General features: G+C 40.5%; 1 protein-coding gene across 4 annotated transcripts in view; it reads left to right on the forward strand.

Moving 5' to 3' along the window:
• Nucleotides 1-21,185, forward strand: part of PAM (peptidylglycine alpha-amidating monooxygenase) — a 190,600-nt gene that overhangs the window by 81,145 nt on the left and 88,270 nt on the right. For all 4 annotated transcript variants that reach the window (XM_040421586.1, XM_040421587.1, XM_040421588.1 and 1 more), the window contains exons 6-9: nt 4,974-5,059; nt 9,831-9,914; nt 14,460-14,508; nt 20,153-20,220. In XM_040421586.1, the coding sequence (XP_040277520.1) occupies nt 4,974-5,059; nt 9,831-9,914; nt 14,460-14,508; nt 20,153-20,220 (287 nt within the window). The remainder of the gene's footprint in view (nt 1-4,973; nt 5,060-9,830; nt 9,915-14,459; nt 14,509-20,152; nt 20,221-21,185) is intronic.

The raw sequence follows: 21,185 nt of genomic DNA on the forward strand, positions 1-21,185 counted from the left end.
TCCTTCTGTCTTCATCTTAGCTGTGTGCAGGAACAGGACCTGTGGTGACGTCACTCCAGTCATCACATGATCCATCACATGATCTTTTACCATGGTGATGGATCATGTGATGACCGGAGTGATGTCACCACAGGTCCTGTTCCTACAATCGGCAAAGAAGGAGATGCTAGGCTGCGTGATCAAGTGGATTAAGGTGAGTTAAATAATTTTTTATATTTTTACCCCTCCAGCCCTATTTTACTATGCATTCTGTATTCAGAATGCTATTATTTTCCCTTATAACCATGTTATAAGGGGAAATAATACAATCTACAGAACACCGATCCCAAGCCCGAACTTCTGTGAAGAAGTTTGGGTACCAAACATGCGCAATTTTTCTCATGCGAGTGCAAAACGCATTACAATGTTTTGCACTCGCGCGGAAAAAACGCGCATGTTCCTGCAACGCACCCGCACCTTTTCCCGAAACGCCCGTGTGAAACCAGCCTAAGACTAAAATTATTATTTTCAGGAGGGGTTGTCCAATTTTAATGTGACTGTTAGGAGGTTGATATAATTTGTAGCCCCATCTGGGGTTCTTCTTTTATCTTATGTGGCAGAGATGATACTGTATGTCAGCCTGGGAGAGAATATGAGCATGTCTCTTAGCATGGGAATAATACCTATGCCCATCTTACTTAAACTGCCTAAGGCTACGTGCACACGGGTGCAGGTTTACAAACAGAAAATCTGCACCAATTTCTGTGTCCCACACCACATCTGCGCCTAACACCACGTGTGTTACTTTCTGGTGTGGATTTGAGGCAGATTTCAAAATCCGCCCAGCAGGTCAATTTCCACACTAAATAAAAAAGCAAAGTGTACATGATTTCTAAATATAAATACAATATGAACAAAGTGCCGGCACTGTATTATGCTGCAGTTTTTTTGGGTACCCTTAGGCTCCATGCGCACAACCATGTCCGTTTTGCAGTCTGCCTCCGTAAAATTGTTTTCAATGGGTCCATGGTGCACATTTTGCATATCATCCGAGTGCTTTCCACATCTGTATGTCCATTCTGTAAAAAGATAGAACATGTCCAATACTTGTCCACAAAATGCAATCCGCTGACCCATTGTGTCAGTGGGTCTGCATAAAAATGTGGATGCAACACGGACCACATCTGTATTTTACAGATCTGCAATTTGCAGACCGCACTTACTAATGTATTGTGATTGTCCATATTGCTTCCTTTGCTGGCTTGATTCATTTTTCTATCACATTATACGTTGCATGTATCCAGGGGTTACGACCACCCTGCAATCCAGCAGCAGTGGTCGTGCTTGCACACTATAGGAAAAAGCATCGGCATCTCTGGTGGCTGGACCGTGGGAGCGCACATAGGCTGGTTCTTTTTCTTATAGTGTCCACCACTGATGGATTGCAAGGTGGTCATAACTAGGGATGGGCAAATTGACTTCGGACGAAACATCCGAAGTCGATTTGCATAAAACCGAACCAGAGTTCGGGAAATCGCATGGAACCAATCCCGAGTTTGGGAAATGTTTTTTTACAGTAGAAATCAATTTATGAAGTTATTACCCGAAGTCTCGCGAGACTTCGCGAAGTAATAACTTCGCCTCATAGGAACCAATACATTCTAATACTGTATGGATCTCTCGCTCCGTACAGTATTGAAACAAAGTTTTTATGCAAATCGACTTCGGATGTTTCATCCGAAGTCGATTCGCTCATCCATAGTCATAACCATGGAAACGAGCAGTGTATAATACAATGGAAAAATGAATCCAGCCAGCAAAGGAGGCAATATGGGTAATAACAATACATTAGGAAGTGCCTTGTGTTAACTTCCTCTACATAATAAATGCTATTTGCTGAAGCGAGACAACCTATTTAAGCAGCATTTTTCCCTCTAGACAGTTTTGATACATAAGGCACATCATAATCGTCATAGAGAGGACCTCTTTGCCTGGCTCTGATATGTATGAACAGTGCAGTACCGAAAGGGAAACTGAACACAGAAGAAATAGTCGACAGTAGGAAATGTGGTACTGAATAAAAATACTCATTTGCTAAAATGCCATATTTTTTTAAAATCTGGGTTATGCTTATGATCGCTCTAATGATTTCCATTAGTGCTGGTCACAGCGGTAGAAGATCATGGCTCTCAGCAATGTAGAGTAGAATAATAAAATAACCACAGGGAGCTTAGTATTTCCAGGTATTTTTAATTGCGGGAGACGTGTTCTTTAAAGGGAACCTGTCATCAACTTTATGCTGACCTCACTGAGGGCAGCATAAAATAGTGACAGAAATGCTGATTCCAGCGGGGTGTCACTCATGAGCTAAAAGTAAGTGGTTGCTGAGAACCGGCTTCATAATCATTGCAGCCCAGGCCCTGAAAAGAGTCAAATCTACTTCAGAAGAGTCCTGGTTATCCATAATCGACTGCTCTTCTCGCCCATCTGCTGATGGTTGGCAGTTCTCTCCTAGAGAGAAAGGGAGAAAACAAGGTAGAAGACTGTCAGTCATCAGCAGGAGAGCAGGACTTCATGAATAACCAGGACTCTTCTCAGGTGGCCGGGACTCTTTTCCAGGACAACCACTTAATTATAAGTGACAGACCGCTGAAATCAACTCGCCTGTCTCTACGTTATGCTGCCCTTAGTATGGACAGCATAAAGTTGATGACAGGTTCCCTTTAAATAAGATTTCATTGCAAACCCAATAATCTGATTATATTTAGTTTGCCATAAATCACTTTCTCCTTCCCATGACGGCTTCTTCAGACCCTATGATAAGCCGTGGTACCAATGTGTTAATGGCTCTGGCAGTTCCCGTTTAGGCGTGTTTAGTAACACTGTCTAGCACATGATGGCTTGTTTCATTGACGGCGGTAGAATCCCACTTGTAAATCTCTCTCCGTAACTCATTTGCTTTAGTTTTCAGATGTTTTTTTAATGCATCTGTTTAGGTTATTCCTAAATTAGAGCAGACAAGGGAAATTTGCCAAGTGATTCAACAGATAATGCAAAAGCTGTGACTTTGCAGGTAAATGCAGAATGAAGTTTGGAGCTTTGCCATGGTCTCTGTGTAGTAATAGCATGTTAGCCGATATCTGATCCAATTACGGCTTTGATTAAAAGAGGGCGGGGGTTCTAAGTAGAAGCCAGAAAATTGTTTCAGGCAGATAAATGAATTAGAGATGTATATCAGAGGAGAATTTATTTGTGCTTGCCGGCATCCTGTGCCAATAGACTCCACTGCTCCTGTGTCTGTTCTACAAATGCGACTCTTTAAAAACTTGTGTTGCTGTACTTTTCATTGGACACAATTTTTAAGGGGTTGACCACGTTATTTTATATATTTTTTATTTCTTGAAGTTGCTTGGGACCTGATAAAATAACAAAAGCTCTTATCCTCACCTTCCACATTGCCACTCCAACCAGTAGCCTCTAACAGTGGAGGCAGTTATTGTGAAGGAAAGCTCGTTCCTGATGGTTGCCCTGTCTAAAGGTGCTACAAGCAAACACGCATTAGTCAGTTCATGGCCTCATTGATGCTATTCCCAAAATCATTGTTACTAGATCATTCTGTGTGAACAGCGATCTGCTGCACAAAAACAATACATATGGGAATGAGTGATTGCTAGTCCCCATACAGAGATGATTGCTGCATGTAAATGTAGTTTTCACCTCTTCTAAAAATCAGGCAGTTATCGAGAATGAGCCTGTTCAGGCCCATGTAAAGCTACCTTTAGGAGTAGGAGTCAACTCTTCCTACTCTCTCGCAGCTCCCCTATACACATACATGGGAGAGCAAAAAGATTAGGTGAAAGTATTAACTTCACCGAATCCTTCTCTCCCTCAACATCATCTGATGGGGGAGAGTCGGGAGCTCCTCATACACATTAGACTGTTGGCCGAACCCGATAATTATCACTTTTTGAAAACATAGAGTGGTAGAGCACATATAACTAGAAACTGGTAAAAATAATTTTTGACATGGGCTTATTTTCACTGGCTATATTTGTACTTTTTTATTTTTTTTTAAGCATGCTGTACTCACTAGTGAACAGCAAAAAATAATAATAATAATTCTTAGTGCTTTGAAATCCTCATTTGGAGTACCTTTTATTGAGTCTTTCCCTTAAAAGTTTAGCAATTTGTGCTGTAGACCTCATCTTCCCAATTCGCTAACACATGGCTGTTATCTTTATCTGCCGTGTCACGTATACACTGAAGTTGTAGCTATATGTTGGTTACTATCTCTACAAGCCTGCCGGTTCACTTTACAGCTGTTTCTCCTCTCAAACCTCTTACATGGCAGAGGCTGCATGCTTGAAACTGTGCAGAGGCTGCTGTAATCTCAGGACTTTAGCTAGCAAGTTCCCAGTAGAGGTACACAGCCAAGTAGGGAATTACAGGATGTATAAGGTGGTCAGGTTATTTCAGCTCTCTCTCTTTCTCAGCAGTAAAGAGCTGCAATAAGTCATGCCTCTTCTGCTCTGAAAGCCTTTATACTTTAAATTCAAGTTTCTAAATCTGAAAATAAACACTATTCTGGATATCTTATTGGGTGGTACACTAGAGTTATACTTCAAATGCCATGAACACCTTTGGGAGCTTTTTTATCACTGCATTTTACTTATATTGGGCAAAAATATATATTTTTCATTTGGTCTAAAAATTTTCAACAGTCTCTTTTCTACAAGCTTCCCTTTCAGCACCTGTGCCGTCTATGTTGCTTTGTGTTTTGCAGAGACTCAATGGCAACTGCCCTGACAGTTGTATGTGTAGCCCTTATCTCTTAACTCCTGACAGCTCACAAACACTATTTAAGCCATATTCTAATCAGTTTGATAACAATTTAGTAATAATGAGTGTTTAGCTTTGAGTGTCAGCTATATTTCTATTGTAGACATGTATATGATTTGGCATGTAAATAATAATGACACTGATGTTCTATTTAGGGACTGTGGAGCTGGACCCTGCACAGACAAATCTAGCATTATGTATGCCTGGGCAAGAAACGCCCCACCAACCAAGCTCCCTAAAGGTATTGTGCTTTTTAATTTCATTGATATTATTATTATTATTATTATTATTATTATTATTATTATTATTATTATTATTATTATTATTATTATTATTTGTACACTTAGTCTATGGGGGGAATTTATCAAAACTGGTATAAAGGCCAATCCTTTGAAAACGAAAGGTGGAATCCGATTGGCTGTGATGGGCAACTCCGCTAGTTTTTCTTTACACCAGTTTTGAGAAATCTCCCGGTAGGATCATGTTTGAAAGCAAAAACAGTATAAAGCGATTTTGCTTTCCGATTTGCTCCTTTGCTGGTCTAGGTTTCACCATAGTTAAAGGCTTGTAGTCACAGGTCGCAGGCATGTGTTACTCCATTACATTACAGATGGCAGGAGTGTATACCACGTAACTGGAGGGTCAGACTACACGGGTTTGTGGTCTGTACACACGGAGACCCATAGGTCTGCGTCGGAGCTGTAGACACAGATTTATAAGGGTTGTCTCACTTCAGCAAATGGCATTTATCATGAAGAGAAAGTTAATACAGTTACTAATGTATTGCTATTCTCCATATTGCCTCCTTTGCTGGCTTGATCCATTTTTCTATCACATTATACACTGCTTGCATCCTGGGGTTACGACCACCCTGCCTTGTTTGCACACTGTAGGAAAAGGCACTGCCCTCTCTGGTGACCAGCACCGCCGGAGCGCACATAGGCTGCTGCATTTTCCTATAGTGTGCAAGCACGTCCACCACTGCTGGATTACAGGGTGGTCATAAGCCCTGGATGCAAGCATTGTATACTGTGATGGAAAAATGAATCAAGCCAGCAAAGGAGGCAATATGGAGAATCACAGTATATTAGTAAGTGCCTTGTATTACCTTTCTCTACATGATAAAAGCCATTTGCTGAAGTGACACAACCCCTTTAATCCCATTCAAAGGTGCATTTTTGATTTAGATGCTTTTTGGCATAAGAATTGGTTGGTTGCAACCACAATACAAGGCTGGATATGCTTTTCCTGAGAATTAAGCTTATGACAGGAAATCCATTAGCGGCACAGAGTACATTGAGTGCTCCGTTAAATGAAGATGATTTGATCTCCTCCGAGGGTGCCCCGGTCACTGGTTCAGCTGCAGAACTGCATTCATTTTCCTTGACTCCAAATGGCCAAACACAAATATCCTGATCAAGTCTAGTGATGTTCATGAATGTGTGCCATGTGGATGCTCTCGGAGAAAGCCTCGTCAGCGGTTCTCCTGTCTTTCACCTTTTGATCAACATCAGTGATTAATGTTGAGACATAACCAGACTTGCAGGTCCTTGGAATTGGAAGCAGCAAAAACAGAGTTCGATGACGCCTTTATTTTAGTTGAAAAATGTACAGTGCAAGCGTTCTGTTGGTTACATGTCATCCATGGGGCATCCTGTAATGCTGATGCTATACAATGAGGCTCGTTTGTTGGGAATCGCACCGTGTTTATTTCTTACAACCTTGAAGGCCCTCGGTTGAAGCCCGATGTGCATTATGGAAGATTTTCCTAATGTGCGGGGGGATTTGTGGATCTGTGTGGCCACTCAGCAAATTATAGAACACATCCTATTCTTGTCTGTATTGCAGATGAGAGTAGTCACGTCTATTGATGGGAGTAAGTAATGAAAAGTATTTGTGGATCTTGTGGATCCGTGGTTTGCAGACCGAAATCCGAACACTGCTATGTGCATGATGCCTTCAAGTGAAGCATGTGTGCCTGATATTAGAATGAAATAGAAACATTGGAATATGATGTCCATCATTGCGGCCATTTTAAACGATATTTTAGGAAATTAGCAAATGTATTAGTAGCAGGGCTCTATTTGAATAATTCTGTCAGCTGATTTGTACCTATGACACTGAAGACATCTGTGTTGGTCCCATGTTCATATGTGCCGCATTGCTGAGAAAAATGTTTTAACCCCTTCCCGACCTTTGACGTACTGTTACGTCATGGGAACCACTGAGTTCCCGCAATTTGACGTCATAGTGATCGCGCGGTCACTGCAGGGGCCCGGCAGTCCGTGGTAGCCGGGCTCCTGCTGTATCCGCCGGCATCACTGTAAAAGCAGATGCCAGTAGATTAACCCCTTCTATGCCACAGTCCGCGCTGACCGCGACATAGAAGAGGTTTGTGTCAGGTGAACGATCGCATCAAGTCCCCGCACTGCTGTGGCGGGGACCCGATGCGACACAAGGCAGCCCGATGCCGTGCAGAGGCTGCCCAATGCCTTGCAGGGCATCGGGACCTGCCTTCTACGGGAGCCGAGGAGATCCAGCCTCAAGCTGGGTCTCCTAGGCAACCTGTTAGTGTATGACTCAGTGTCATACACTAACAGGCAATGCATTACAATACAGATGTATTGTAATGCATTGCAGAGGGGATCAGACCCCCAAAAGTGAATGTCATAAATAAAGTAAAAAATAAATAAATAAAAAAGGGGTTTTTAATAAAATTAATAAAGAAATAAAATTAATAAAGTAAAAAAGAAAAAAAAAACACCCCTTTCCCCTTATCAGACCGTCACCTCATCCCGCAAAAAATGAGACCCTACGTAAGAGAATCGGTAAAAAATACAAAAGCTATGGGAAGCGTTTGGAGACACTAAAATATGATTATTTTTTTTTACTTCAAAACTGCTGCTATTGTGCTAAAGTGAAAAAAATAAAAAAAAGTATACATATTGGGTATCGCCACGTCCGTAACAAACTGCTCTATAAAAATATTACATGACCTAACTACTCAGGTGAACACCGTAAAAAAAAAAAAAAATGCAATTTTTGTCACAGTACATCACAAAAATTGCAACAGCAAGTGATCAAAAAGGTGTATGCCCCCCAAAATAGTACCAGTCAGACCATCACCTCATCCTGCAAAAAATGAGACCCTACCTGAGAGAATAGGTAAAAAAATTTAAAAGCTATGGCTCTGAGATTGAGACACTAAAATATCCTTATTTCGGTTTCAAAAATGCTATTATTGTGTAAAACTTAAATAAATAAGAAAAAGTAGACCTATTAGGTATTGCCACGTGCATAACGATCTGCTCTATAAAAAAAAGTCACATGACCTAATCCCTCAGGTAAACGCTGTAAAAATAAAAAAATAAAAATTGTTACCTTGCCTCACAAAAAACTTAATATAGAGCAATAAAAAATCATATGTACCCCAAAATAGTACCAATAAAACTGGCACCTTATCCCGTAGTTTCCAAAATGTGGTCACTTTTTTGAGTTTCTACTGTAGGGGTGCATCAGGGGGGCTTCAAATGGAACATGGTGTCAAAAAACCAGTCCAGCAAAATCTGCCTTCCAAAAACCGTATGGCATTCCTTTCCTTCTGCGCCCTGCCGTGTGCCCGTACAGCGGTTTACGACCACATATGGGGTGTTTCTGTAAACTACAGAATCGGAGCCATAAATATAGAATTTTGTTTGGCTGTTAACCCTTGCTTTGTAACTGGAAATAAATTATTAAAATGGAAAATCTGCCAAAAAAGTGAAATTTTGAAATTGTATCTCTATTTTCCATTAATTCTTGTGGAACACCTAAAGGGGGTCATTTTTGGGTGGTTTCTATTATGTAAGCCTCACAAAGTGACTTCAGACCTGAACTGGTCCTTGAAAAGTGGGTTTTTGAAAATTTCAGAAAAATTTCAAGATTTGCTTCTAAACTTCTAAGCCTTGTAACATCGTCCCCGTCCCCCCGTCCCCCCCAAAAAAAAAAATTTCATTCCCAAAATGATCCAAACATGAAGTAGACATATGGGAAATGTAAAGTAATAACTATTTTTGTAGGTATTGCTGTATTATAGAAGTAGAGAAATTGAAAATTTATTTTTTTTTACTCCATTTTACCAGTGTCATGAAGTACAATATGTGACGAAAAAACAATCTCAGAATGGCCTGGATAAGTCAAAGCGTTTTAAAGTTATCACCACATAAAGTGACGCAAGTCAGATTTGCAAAAAATGGCCTGGGCAGGAAGGTGAAAACAGGCCCGGGGTTGAAGGGGTTAATATATGCAAATTAGCCTCTAGGAGCAACGGGGGTGTTGTCGTTACACCTAGAGGCTCTGCTCTCTCTGCAACTGCTGTGCCCTCTGCACTTTGACAGGTTCAGACGTGATGACGTTTTCACTGCCTGGCCCTGACAATCAGAGGTAGTAACAGTTGCAGAGAGAGCTGAGCCTCTTGGAGTAACAGTAACGCCCCCCGTTGCACCTAGAGGCTCATTTGCATATATTAAAACATCATCGCTGCACGGGAGAGGTGGCCGTGCTTCACACTGCTGTGCTTCTCTTGTGGCTGGGACCATGGGAGTACACATAGGCCAGTGCTTTTTCCTATAGTGTGCAAGCACGACCACCGCTACTGGATTACAAGGTGGTCGTAACCCCTGGAAACGAGCAGTGTATAATGAAATGCATCAAGCCAGCAAAGGAGGCAATTTGGACAACGGTGCCTTGTATTAACTTTGTCGATATGATTAATGCTATTTGCTAAAGTGAGAAAACCCCTTTAAAATATCACCTGGTATTTTTAGAACCGATTTAGTGACCTATAAGATGCTTCAAATGTGTTGTTAGATAAAAAATCTTATACATCATAGATATGGAATCACAGCAAAATAACAATAACTAATGTGTCATTGTAAAATGAGAGAGAACTGGTAAAATAAATGCCGCCCATCCTTTATGTTTTTAGTTTATTACAGTTCTGCCCCTTACATACTTTTCTGTTCTTGATTTAGGTGTTGGATTTAAAGTTGGAGGAAATTCTGGCATTAAGTATTTTGTTCTTCAGGTTCATTATGGTGACGCCAAAGCATTCCAAGGTAAGTTTGGAAAAGTTGTTCTTCTAAAACCATAAAAAATAAAAGCCTCGCCGATTAGTGCACATTTCCACTAAATGGGAAATCTTACCATACAGAGTCTATACCGGTGATTTTTGCAGAATCTTCCTGCTCTGGCCTATGGATAGCAGGTCTGCGCTGGGGACCCCCTTTATGAAGTTCTTATGCTTTGTAAAATCTACACCATATGCCCTAATGGGGAGTATGAACAACATTTGTCCTGATATCACTGCCCCTGTTAGGGTCCATTCACACGTCCGCAAAATACGGACAACGGCCATGTGCCTTCCGCGTTTTGCGGGCTGCACATGGCCAGCACTATAATAGAAATGCCGTGGCTGCAGACAAGAATAGGACATATTCAATTTTTTTTGCGGGGCCGTGGAACGGAAGTGTGGATGCGGACAGCACACTGTGTGCTGACCTCATCTTTTCCGGCCCCGTTGAAAATGAATGGTTCCGCTCCCGTTCCGCAAAATTGCGGAACAGATGTGGACCCATTTTGCGGACGTGTGAATGGACCCTTATGGCGACTTAAACCTTAAATGATAAGAGGTCATCGGCACAAACCGGTTTACTAGATTTTCACAACTGTTGGGGGAAAAAAGACATGGCTCACAGATCTACATATTATATATTGATCTATTGCTGCTAAGCAAAGTTTATAAAAAAAAAATAATGTATACAAATGAAGATGAGGTTCTTTTTTCCTTTTTTGATCAGAATGCCATCATGGCAACCATTTTCAGATTGGTCCTTACATTAATTTGGGACAACACTGCATGGTGACCATCACCAGTCTAACACCTCATCTGCAGTGGTGCAACCCACCAGTATCCTGCATCTCCTGTAACTTTATGAAAGTGGTTCCACATCCACAGCCGGAACAATAGTCTTGGAAAACCCATCAATGCCTTTCTACGAGGGAGTGAGCGACATCATAGTGCAAACTGTAATTATCCTGCCCTGTAATACACTGATGTTGATATAGTAATTCCTGCTCCTAATGCATGGTAAACATCACTGCTGCTAGAATAATCCATATATGATTACGTAAGGTGGCTTCCATGTAGACATGTAGCTGGTGTTGCGGATATAATGCCACATCCAGTATGTATAATAAATATTTCATTCATTGTCCTCACCTACATTTTTACTTTGTTTTTCTAGCTACACCTATTAACTGCAGTATAGCATTCTTTTAAATTGATTAAAATAAAAAATGGTGTCTTTTTAATGTGACACATAAAAGACCTTTCATAAAGCCCAAGATGACTAGAATATTGTTAACGCTAGATTAAGGCATGTCAATGGCCACTTAAACTTTGTAATTGGAAATGGTTTGCTGATTTATGCCGCTCGCACAAAGAACCGGAGATCAATATGAAAGCGGCGAACGTAAAGCCTTTCCATTAATTTAGAACAGTGGGTTTCATTTTTTATATTTTATTGTTTTCAGCAATACACTTTCTGAAAGCAAAAAGGTCAAGCGTTGAAATTACCCTGTTCAAAAGTAAAGTTTTACATTGAAGAATGAAATGGCATCATCCTGGTGTTAGCAGTTGGATATTCGCATTGACTGCGTTCTAACCTGAAACGGCATCTCAGTCTATAGGGGATGTCGGTTGTTAAACAGTGAAAATATACGGGAAAAAAGTCTCCCTTTCTGTCTTATATTTTAAGGTAAAAGAGAGAAAATAAATGAAGAGGTCTAGATTTGTCTCCAAATAAATCCATTTCCTAACTGATTCTTCCACTACTGTTGTCTGGCTGTACAAGGAGCCCCTCTGCCTGCAATAGGAGACCAACAATCCCTCCCTATTAGCTATGCCCCTCCTATTAAAATGAAAGGGATGAGGAAGAAATTAACGATGGTTCTCTTTACAGGATTTCTGTATCAAAATATGTTGCCTACGGCTTTCCATACATTAGGACTTGTTTGCCATTGACTACCATTCTAAACTACTTTTAAATATGCTTTAAGTCCCCCTGCACACTAATTTGGTCAGGTGTTTTTTTGCTTACTGAAAAAATCGCCATGGAAGCCACTTGATTTTTTTTCCATATTTCATTAGGTTTTTATTGTTCTTTTACAGTGGTGTTTTTTTTTTTTTTCTGTGGTGATAAAAAAAAAAAAAAGCCACCAATTAGAAAAAATGCTGCTAGGGGAAAGGCTTGGCCTGCAGTTCACATTTCCCATGGACTTTCATCTAACGTCCATAGCTGGTGTTTTTACTGCAGAAAACGCACCCAAAAAATCGCCACTAAAACTGCAAAACTGTAGAAGTACTGAAAAATGCCACAAAACACCTGTATATATGTGTGTTTTCAGCATACAGACATATGCTAAAAGAATTCAAGTGCACTCTCCACCTAACCGAAATAAACCTCTGGATACAATTTTGTTTTCAGGCATGTACTCCTAATGTAGGATAAATCACTGGATATATGGTTTCAAATGTTGCCCCGAGCACATTTGTAATGACTTTTCACAAATAACCAATCCAAGCACTAAGGGGAAGATTTATCAAACTGGTGTAAAGTAGAACTGGGTTAGTTGCCCGTAGCAACCAATCAGATTCCACATTTCATTTTTCTCTGCTCCTTTTGGAAAATGAAAGTTTGAATCTGATTGGTTGCGAGGGGCATCTAACCAAGTTCTACTTTACACCAGTTTGATAAATCTCTCCCTAAGTATGCATAAGGTCATTTGATTGTTCAGATGCCCATGATTTTATGAGATTGGCAGATAATAAGATCCACACAGAGTAGTTACAGAATGTATAAAAAGATCAATCGGCAGCCATTTATGTAGCATCAGTGTTTTTTCTCTCTGAAAAATACGTGTGCATTCTGCATTTTATCGAACATCCGGCCCATAATCGAACAGTCCTATCCTAGTTTTTGGAGGCACAGTTTTTAATTTTCTTTTATGGCATTCACCGCATAGGAGAGATTTTTTAATATTTTAATAGTTTGGACTTTTCGGACGTGGCGATATGTAATATTTTTATTTATTTATTTATTGTTTATATATTTTATATGTAAAATTGGTAAAGGGGGTGATTTATATTTAATATTTTGCGGTGTTTATTTTACATTTTTTTATTTTTGTTACAGTTTATTTGATAACTATTTCCCCCCTTAGGGGCTAGAACCTGGTATCTTTTAATCCCTTGTCCTATTCACCCTAATAGAGCTCTATTAGGGTCAATAGCATCCTCACACTGTTCCTGCTGCCCTGTGCTATGTGCACACAGCATCATGGAGCTGTGAGACCGGAGGGGTTATTTGCCGCGGATCGCCGCGCCCTGTCAGAGGCAGGGTGGCGGCAATGTGTTTCTTCCCTGGGCTGTATTTGTAATATATTAAACGTTAGTTATAATTGGTGGCGCAGTGCGCCCTGCCCCCTGCCCCCTCCCCTCTCATTGGCGGCAGTGGCACAGGGGGAGGGAGAGACTGCTTCCTTCTTCCCTGTGCTGCTGAGGGAACATGGCGCACAGCGTAGTATCGATAAAAGACAAATCCCTGTATCTTATCGATACTGGGCTAAAAGTATCGATTGGGTATCGAAAGTTCGATACCCGAAAAACCCTAGTCATCAATATTAAATTGTCCAAAAAAAAAGTAAACTATTGCTCAATTTTAATGACCAAAATGTCTATATATTGCAGATGGTTAGTGACTTTCATCTTTCATCCTTACATAAGTCAAACCACTTTAAAAATGGACTGAAGAGTATGTTCTGTCACTTGGCAACAGTATTCCTTCATGACCGCCCTGGGCTGTAGACGCCAGCATTGCTTCCCCAGATGTCAGTCTTGCGTCACTTTAGTGTGAGGGTTATAAATTCTTAATGATAAAATTATTGGTGTTGTTAACTGCACACTAGACGAACCTTGTGTAGGAGTCGTGTGGGTGGCAGTTCCTATTCTGAATTGCCACCAAGAAGTTGTATCTTCTATTACTTCTACATAGTAGGACTGTGACATGTAGCTAATTGTGGCCATACATATTGAATGACTACTTCACCCTACTCCAGCATAATTGTGGTAAAGCTGGATTATGACAGGCTTGGCAATTATTGCCATAAAAATACGAGAAAGGCCCAGGGAAGCTCCAGAAGAAACTGCAAACAGCCTAAGAGACCCTTCAGAACCCTTCAGAAGGCCACAACTGAGAGACCTACATGTTAAAGCTTATATATAACATTTGAAATTGTTTTAAATTGATCTGATTGTTGCCAGAAACAGTTGAGAATTACTTCTCCCCCAGCACGGTGTGAAGGCTTTCCATTTTGCAATATTGACCTCTTCTAGTGAGACACATCTTCTGAACTGATATCTCAGAGTGCAATGTATTAAGATGATGAGTTTTCTCAGAGATACATTATGATCTGAATGACTTTGAACTGGCATTTTTCCTATGTTTAATTAATGGCTTATACTATGGCCTCTGTGTTATAAATGTATTTTCTCTGATGTATCAGCCCAGACCATAATCGCCAACATCTCTTTATTTTGGCAGATAATCATAAAGACTGTACTGGAGTGACCGTACAAATCACACCTGAAAGGTAACTGCCATAATTGCGAATACAATTGTTATTTTCACGGTTATCATTATTTTTACACATCTTTGCCCAAATATTGGATTTCTTTATTACAGCAGCAGTTTGTACTCCAGAGCTGCATTTTCTACTGTACCCAGAATATATAAAAATTAGATTCCTTAGTAACTGAAAAGATGATGACAAAACTGCAAGCTTTCGAGACTACTCAGGTCTCTTCATCAGGCATGTTATAAACAGTATCTGAAGAGTCACATATTTATACACAGAAATACATGAGAATAGTGAGGTAGATGATAAGTCATGTAAAGAAGATCATTATGAGTGGAGGGAGGACAAACATTTTAGCAGTAAATTTAGCAGTTGTAGATAAGGAGTGGGAAAGTTTTGTTGTCCCTGATAAATATCCAGTCCATGAATGTGATGAACCCAAGAGGTCTGAGGAGCAAAATCCCTAAAGGGGTTATCTGGGAAATAATATTAATATTGATGACCTATCCACAGGATAGGTCAGCAACTTCACATCAGCGGGGTCCGCTCTGGTGAGCGTGGCTGACCTGTAACTAGGCCATGTGACCAATGTATGGTGATGTCACATGGAAGAGCTTGTGGTGCTCGTGGAGTGCTGGTCTCTTCTAACAGCTGATTGGCGGGGTCTGACACTCGACCCCCACCAATCTTATGTTGATGACCTAAACTGAGGATAGGTCATTAATATTAATTCCCGGAGAATCCCTTTAAGAGGTATGAGGTCATAAATACAACATTTTAATGCAAAGCCTTAATTCCTGATCTAAGTGTGTCAAAGGTTGTCATGAGCTTGTACTCCTAGACTTTCATGTCCTTCTTAGATTTGATATTCCCTTTTAATATCAAGACTTTCATGTCATGGCTGCAAAAATATTTCAGCACAGGCAGATCTTTCCATTTTTCTTTTATTGAGTAGCTATAAGAGTTCATTCTTGTTCTACGCTTTTCACCAGTTTCACCTAAATGGAGACCCTCAGTAGGACATTTGGTACATATAAGGCTACTTTCACACTAGCGTTCGGGGCTCCGCTCGTGAGCTCCGTTTTGAAGGGGCTCACGAGCGGCCCCGAACGCAGCCGTCCGGCCCTAATGCATTCTCAGTGGAGGCGGATCCACTGAGAATGCATCCGCCTGCCAGCGTTCAGCCTCCGCTCCGCTCAGTGAGCGGACACCTGAACGCTGCTTGCAGCGTTCGGGTGTCCGCCTGGCTGTGCGGAGGCGAGCGGATCCGTCCAGACTTACAATGTAAGTCAATGGGCACGGATCCGCTTGAAGATGACACCATATGGCTCAATCTTCAAGCAGATCCGTTCCCCATTGACTTTCAATGTAAAGTCTGGACGGATCCGCTCAGACAACTTTCACACTTAGAAAATTTTCTAAGTTTTAATGCAGACGCATCCGTTCTGAACGGATGCGAACGTCTGCATTATCGGAGCGGATCCGTCTGATGAAACATCAGACGGATCCGCTCCGAACGCTAGTGTGAAAGTAGCCTAATAAAGTAGACCACTTTTGACGTAGCGCAGTTGAAGGTACCTGGGAACATGTAGTCCTGATATGTATTGGGAGTTTGTACCTTGTCAGTGGTCATTATGCATGGGCAGGTCTTACATTTTGTCTGGTTGCATGAGAATGTTTGTGTTGCTGGAGAGGACAGTGAGCTTCTGACTATTATGTTTCTCAGATTAGGGGGGCTGCCTATTGCACAGAAGTGGTAGGTTTGGAAATATTGATTTCAATCATCTTTCTATATTTGGGTTATAGGTGACTACTAGAGGTACCCAAAGGTTTTCTTGTTTTCTTTTGTATTGTAGGAGCTCACTTGGTAATCTGGTGGCTCTGGCAATTTGGTTTTCCACTGTAATTGGATGGTATCCCTAATTCAAATATCTTTTTTGAGGCTTCCAACCCTATCTGTAGAGTTCAAACAAATGTGGTTGTATTTGATAGCTTGACTGTAGATGATGACTGTTTTTTATGCGTTTGGGATGGAAACCATCCGATCTGAGGTATGTTGTGCAGCCAGCTAGTTTATGGTAAATCAATGTCTGTACATATTGATATGTATTGTTCTGTATCTTGATGATGGCGTCCAAAAGGTTTATTTCAGTAAAGGAGTAGTTTGAGTGTTAAATTGATGGTAGGATGAAACTGCTTTAAGTGTTAATAGGATGTTTTTTATGGTCACTCTGATTCAGTCAAGATGATTATGATGCTGTCAATGTAACAATAGAAGGCCAGAGGCTTGATGAGGCAGGAGGACAGGAAGTCACTTTCAAGCTGGGTCATTAATAGATTTGTGGTGCCATTTTGCTTCCCATTGCTGTACCAGTGTTCTGTAGGTATATGCTGTGACATGCCATTAAAAGTTATCAACTACTAAGGAATCACATTTTATGTCTTCTATTTATTGGCTAACATGGTACAAAGATATTTTCTACTGTAACCAGGAATACATTACAGCCCTAGTCACCAAATTATACACAGATACTTTTATTATTTGCTTCCTATAGCTAATATACTGTCACAGCAGCATGTTTCATCATGCTCTACAGAGATGGTCTTCACTCACATCACTATTCCTTCCTAGTACGAATCCCAATATAAATTCTCACACACAAGAGACAATTTCATAGAGGACGTACAAACTCCATGCAGATGATGTTCTTGCTTGGATTGGATCTCAGGAGACAACAGAGCTAACTAAGTTACACTTTCGTGCTGTCTTCTTCAGGCTAAATGTCTGTCATTCTGTAATATCATATTGCTATGCCCATCTGTATTAGTTTGCAACTTCTGTTAATGTCCGAGCTATAAAAGCTATGCAGGATCTATCTTCGAACGAACCCTGATCAAATCATGACGGGTCCCATTAAAGCAAAGGTCCCCGATCTTTTGTATGTTGTGAGCCATATTCAACTTTCAGTGATGGTCGGGAGCAACAGGCATTTCAAAAATAGAAAAAAAAGACTAGACAGGCTTCAAATTACAAACCTACTTTATTAAATACACATTTATTAGAATAAAAGAGACATAACATATCAAATGTAAAGTGCGGTCTACCCCTGAGGAAAAAGTATGTCAAGAATACACATATATATGCGAGGGACAAGGACAAGGATCATGTGGATCTTATCTACCAACAATATAGAACCATGGTTGGGATATCGTCTCCAGCATATAGGAGATTAAAGTCCATGTGCAAATATCCCAAAAATTGTGTTTTCTCATATGCCAAAAATATGTTTATACATCCCCAAACGGGGATTGTATACTTATCAAAGGAACACCTCAGAAGCTATAAATGCAAAGGTCCACTCAAGGAGACTATGAGTTAACAACAATAACAAACTATATCCTATACATACAGAGTTGGGAGAACAAAAAATACATAGACCCTAATATGCTATTAATGCTAATGTGCATGTTCAATCAGAAACTAATCCCTCAAATCATATCACATAAATGTCACACATACCCATAACAGGGAGATTCCTCAGGAGAGGAAAAAACATTAGGTTGCAAACATTTGCTGACTTTAAGGCTACATTCACACGTCAGTATTTTTCTATAATCCGATTTTCTGTCCGTTTTTTGCGGATCCGTTGTTCCTGAAAATGTTTCCGTATGTCATCCGTATGTCATCCGTTTTTTGCGGATCCGCAAAAAACGGAAACATGTATAAATTTCAATAAGCAAATAAAGTTGTTTGGATTTCTTTAAAAAAAAAATAAAAAATTAAAATGTAATTTCCAGGAAAGGATTCCGTATAAAACGGATGACATACGGAATGACATCCGTATGTCATCCGTTTTTTGCGGATCCATTGACTTTGTATTGTACCAGGATCCGATTTTTCAGGAAAAGAATAGGACATGTTTTATATTTAAACGGACATGCGGAGCGGAACAACGGAAACGGACAGCACACATTGTGCTGTCCGTTTTTTTCCAGGACCCATTGAAAATGAATGGGTCCAGATCTGTTCCAGAAAAAACGGAACAGATCAGGAAAGAAAAAACGGACGTGTGAATGGACCCTTACACTAGTATTATACCATCCAGATTGCTACTGTTTGGTGGTCAATCTAGGATACTGTTGTTGAAATAATAATATTTGCTTGAGGACGAAGATGAGTCCACCCTTTTTACCACGGCCAGGTCAAAATTCAAGACTAACAACCCTCGAATCCTTTCCAGAGATGAAGCTTTATTTAGAATATCAGGCCCAGAGACGGCATGTGTTATACAATCCAACGTCTAACGTCCAAGCATCCAACGTCTAACCTTTTCTGTCTTTCTTCTTGCCTTGCCTTCTATCTCTCTTCTTATCTCCCTTCCTTTCTTTTTTCCCCCCAGTCATTTTTCCTTTCTTATACCATTTTTACCCATTGACTAACATGCAGAGGATATCTAATTGGACAGTACAAAATTTCCAACGTAAACATGCATGTCCATTGGTCTTTGCAACATGGTGTTTGAGCTGTAGGCAGCATGTTATAGAGCAGGAGGAGATGAGCAGATCGATATATAGTTTTATGGGAAAATATTTAGTATAATGCGTAATTTATACATTTAAATTCCTGCTCATTCTGGGCTTTGAAGTCAAGGAGGAGGTTGCATCGGTGATTGACGGCCTTCCCTCTATGACTGTGTATATAGAGATAGCTGTCAGTCACACTTAAATAGAACCTGTCTGACAACACATTATGCCCCGATCTGTCATTGACATCTATCGGCCATTTCTAAGGCTTTGTGACTCCAGTGAACCACAGTGAGAGCTATTATCCACAAATGGAGAAAACATGGAACAGTGGTGAACCTTCCCAGTAGTGGCCGGCCTAACAAAATTACTCCAAAAGTGCACCGACGACTCCTCCAGGAGGTCACAAAAGAACCCAGAACAGCATCTAAAGCTCTGCAGGCCTCACTTGCCTCAGTTAAGCTCAGTGTTCATGATTCAACAATAAGGCCTCATGCTCGTGGCCGTTTCCCAGCCATGCCCGTATTGTGGCCCACTTGAATGGGTCTGCAATCCGGAAGGTGCAGTGCGGAATGGAGGCACAGAATCCCACGGAAGTACTACACTACTTGTCCCTTCATCAGCAAATATGCTTTGGATGGAAGATGACTGTACTAAGCTAGGGGGCGATCCTTTTCAGAGGAGGACATAGGTGCTGATGTCCTAAAAACCTTATATTAGTACAGTAAGTGGCTTATTGCCCTGTTTCCAGCATATTTGTGACAATCATAATTAAGGGGCCAATCCTGTTAACTTATAACGGAATCTTCCAGTTTTTCATCTTGGCTAAGGTATTTTTGATGGCAAGTATAGCGGGGGAAACTGCACTATTCTTGCCATAGGAATAAAATTACCTGAATCAGAGTCTATTCGTTCCCTTTGTTCTAAAAAGGAAAGTATTTTCATGCTGAAACCTGAGGCACATCTCTATGAGAAATACACTTTATCTGTTATGATGATAGTTTATTTTTTTGCTAGTATTGTTTGCTATGTGATATTACCGTAAATGTGGTCAATGAAAATGTCTGTTCTTCTGTTGTACTTGTTTCCATGTGACTGGCATTTTCTGAAAGAGTTTCTTTTTTATTACCCGAAGGCAGCCACTGATTGCTGGCATTTATCTCTCCATGTCTATGGACACTGTAATCCCACCGGGTGAAAAGGGTAAGTATTTCTTGTAAATGTGTATGTATTTGAAGCCTGATAATACAGTCACAAGGGAGATGGAGGTCACGGCCTGATTGCCTCATTTAAAATGTTAAATAAAATCATTGATTTGTGTAAGCCATTTACCACTTCTGTGTTAGATTACCATTCTCTTTTCTCTTAATTTGTTTTTTATGCCTGATGAGGGGGATTGGATCTGGAGTAGTAATTTAAAGGGGTTGTCCAGTTTCAGGATAAAACCTGGCAACCCTCCAGATCAAACTGCAATAAATAACTGGTAAGTACTAACCTGCTGGATTCTGCACCGCCAATCTGGCTCTCCCAAAGAGGACAGTGTTTGGCTGCAGCTGACACATGTTGTCGACATGACATTGCTGCTGCAGCCAGGTAAACCGATCCTGGCCAGGAGAACCAAAGTGGCAGCTCAGGATCCGACAGGTAGGTACTTACCTGTTCTTCTATTGCAAGTTGACTCTGAGGGTTGTCCAGTTTCATCCTGAAACTCGACTACCCCTTTGTTGAACAGATGTCTGAGCTGCAGACATCCTGTTATTGAGCAGATTGATGCATAGTTTTGTTGGAAAAGAAGTCCAGGAGGAGGTCCTATCAGAGATGACCGCCTTCCCTCCATGACTCTGTATACAGAGATGGCCGTCATCACTGACCGCCTACTTGACTTCAAAGCCCAGAATGAGCAGGAATCTTTTCCCACATAACTCTATATTGATCTGGTCAGCTCCTCCTGCCCTGTACCATTTTCATGCTGACAGGTTCCCTTTAAAGCTCACTGCGTTCTGAATAATATTTGCTTTTAAATATAGAATTACTGATCCAAATGTCAGGTACAAATATAGTATTTGAGATATTTATTTCAGCAATATTTCATTAATAAGGACGCTCCAAATAATAGATTAGATTGATTACAACTTTTTCTTGTCTGAGGGCAACATTTTCAGATCGAA

Source organism: Bufo bufo, chromosome 2 (genome assembly GCF_905171765.1).
Source record: "Bufo bufo chromosome 2, aBufBuf1.1, whole genome shotgun sequence".
Taxonomy (NCBI): domain Eukaryota; kingdom Metazoa; phylum Chordata; class Amphibia; order Anura; family Bufonidae; genus Bufo; species Bufo bufo.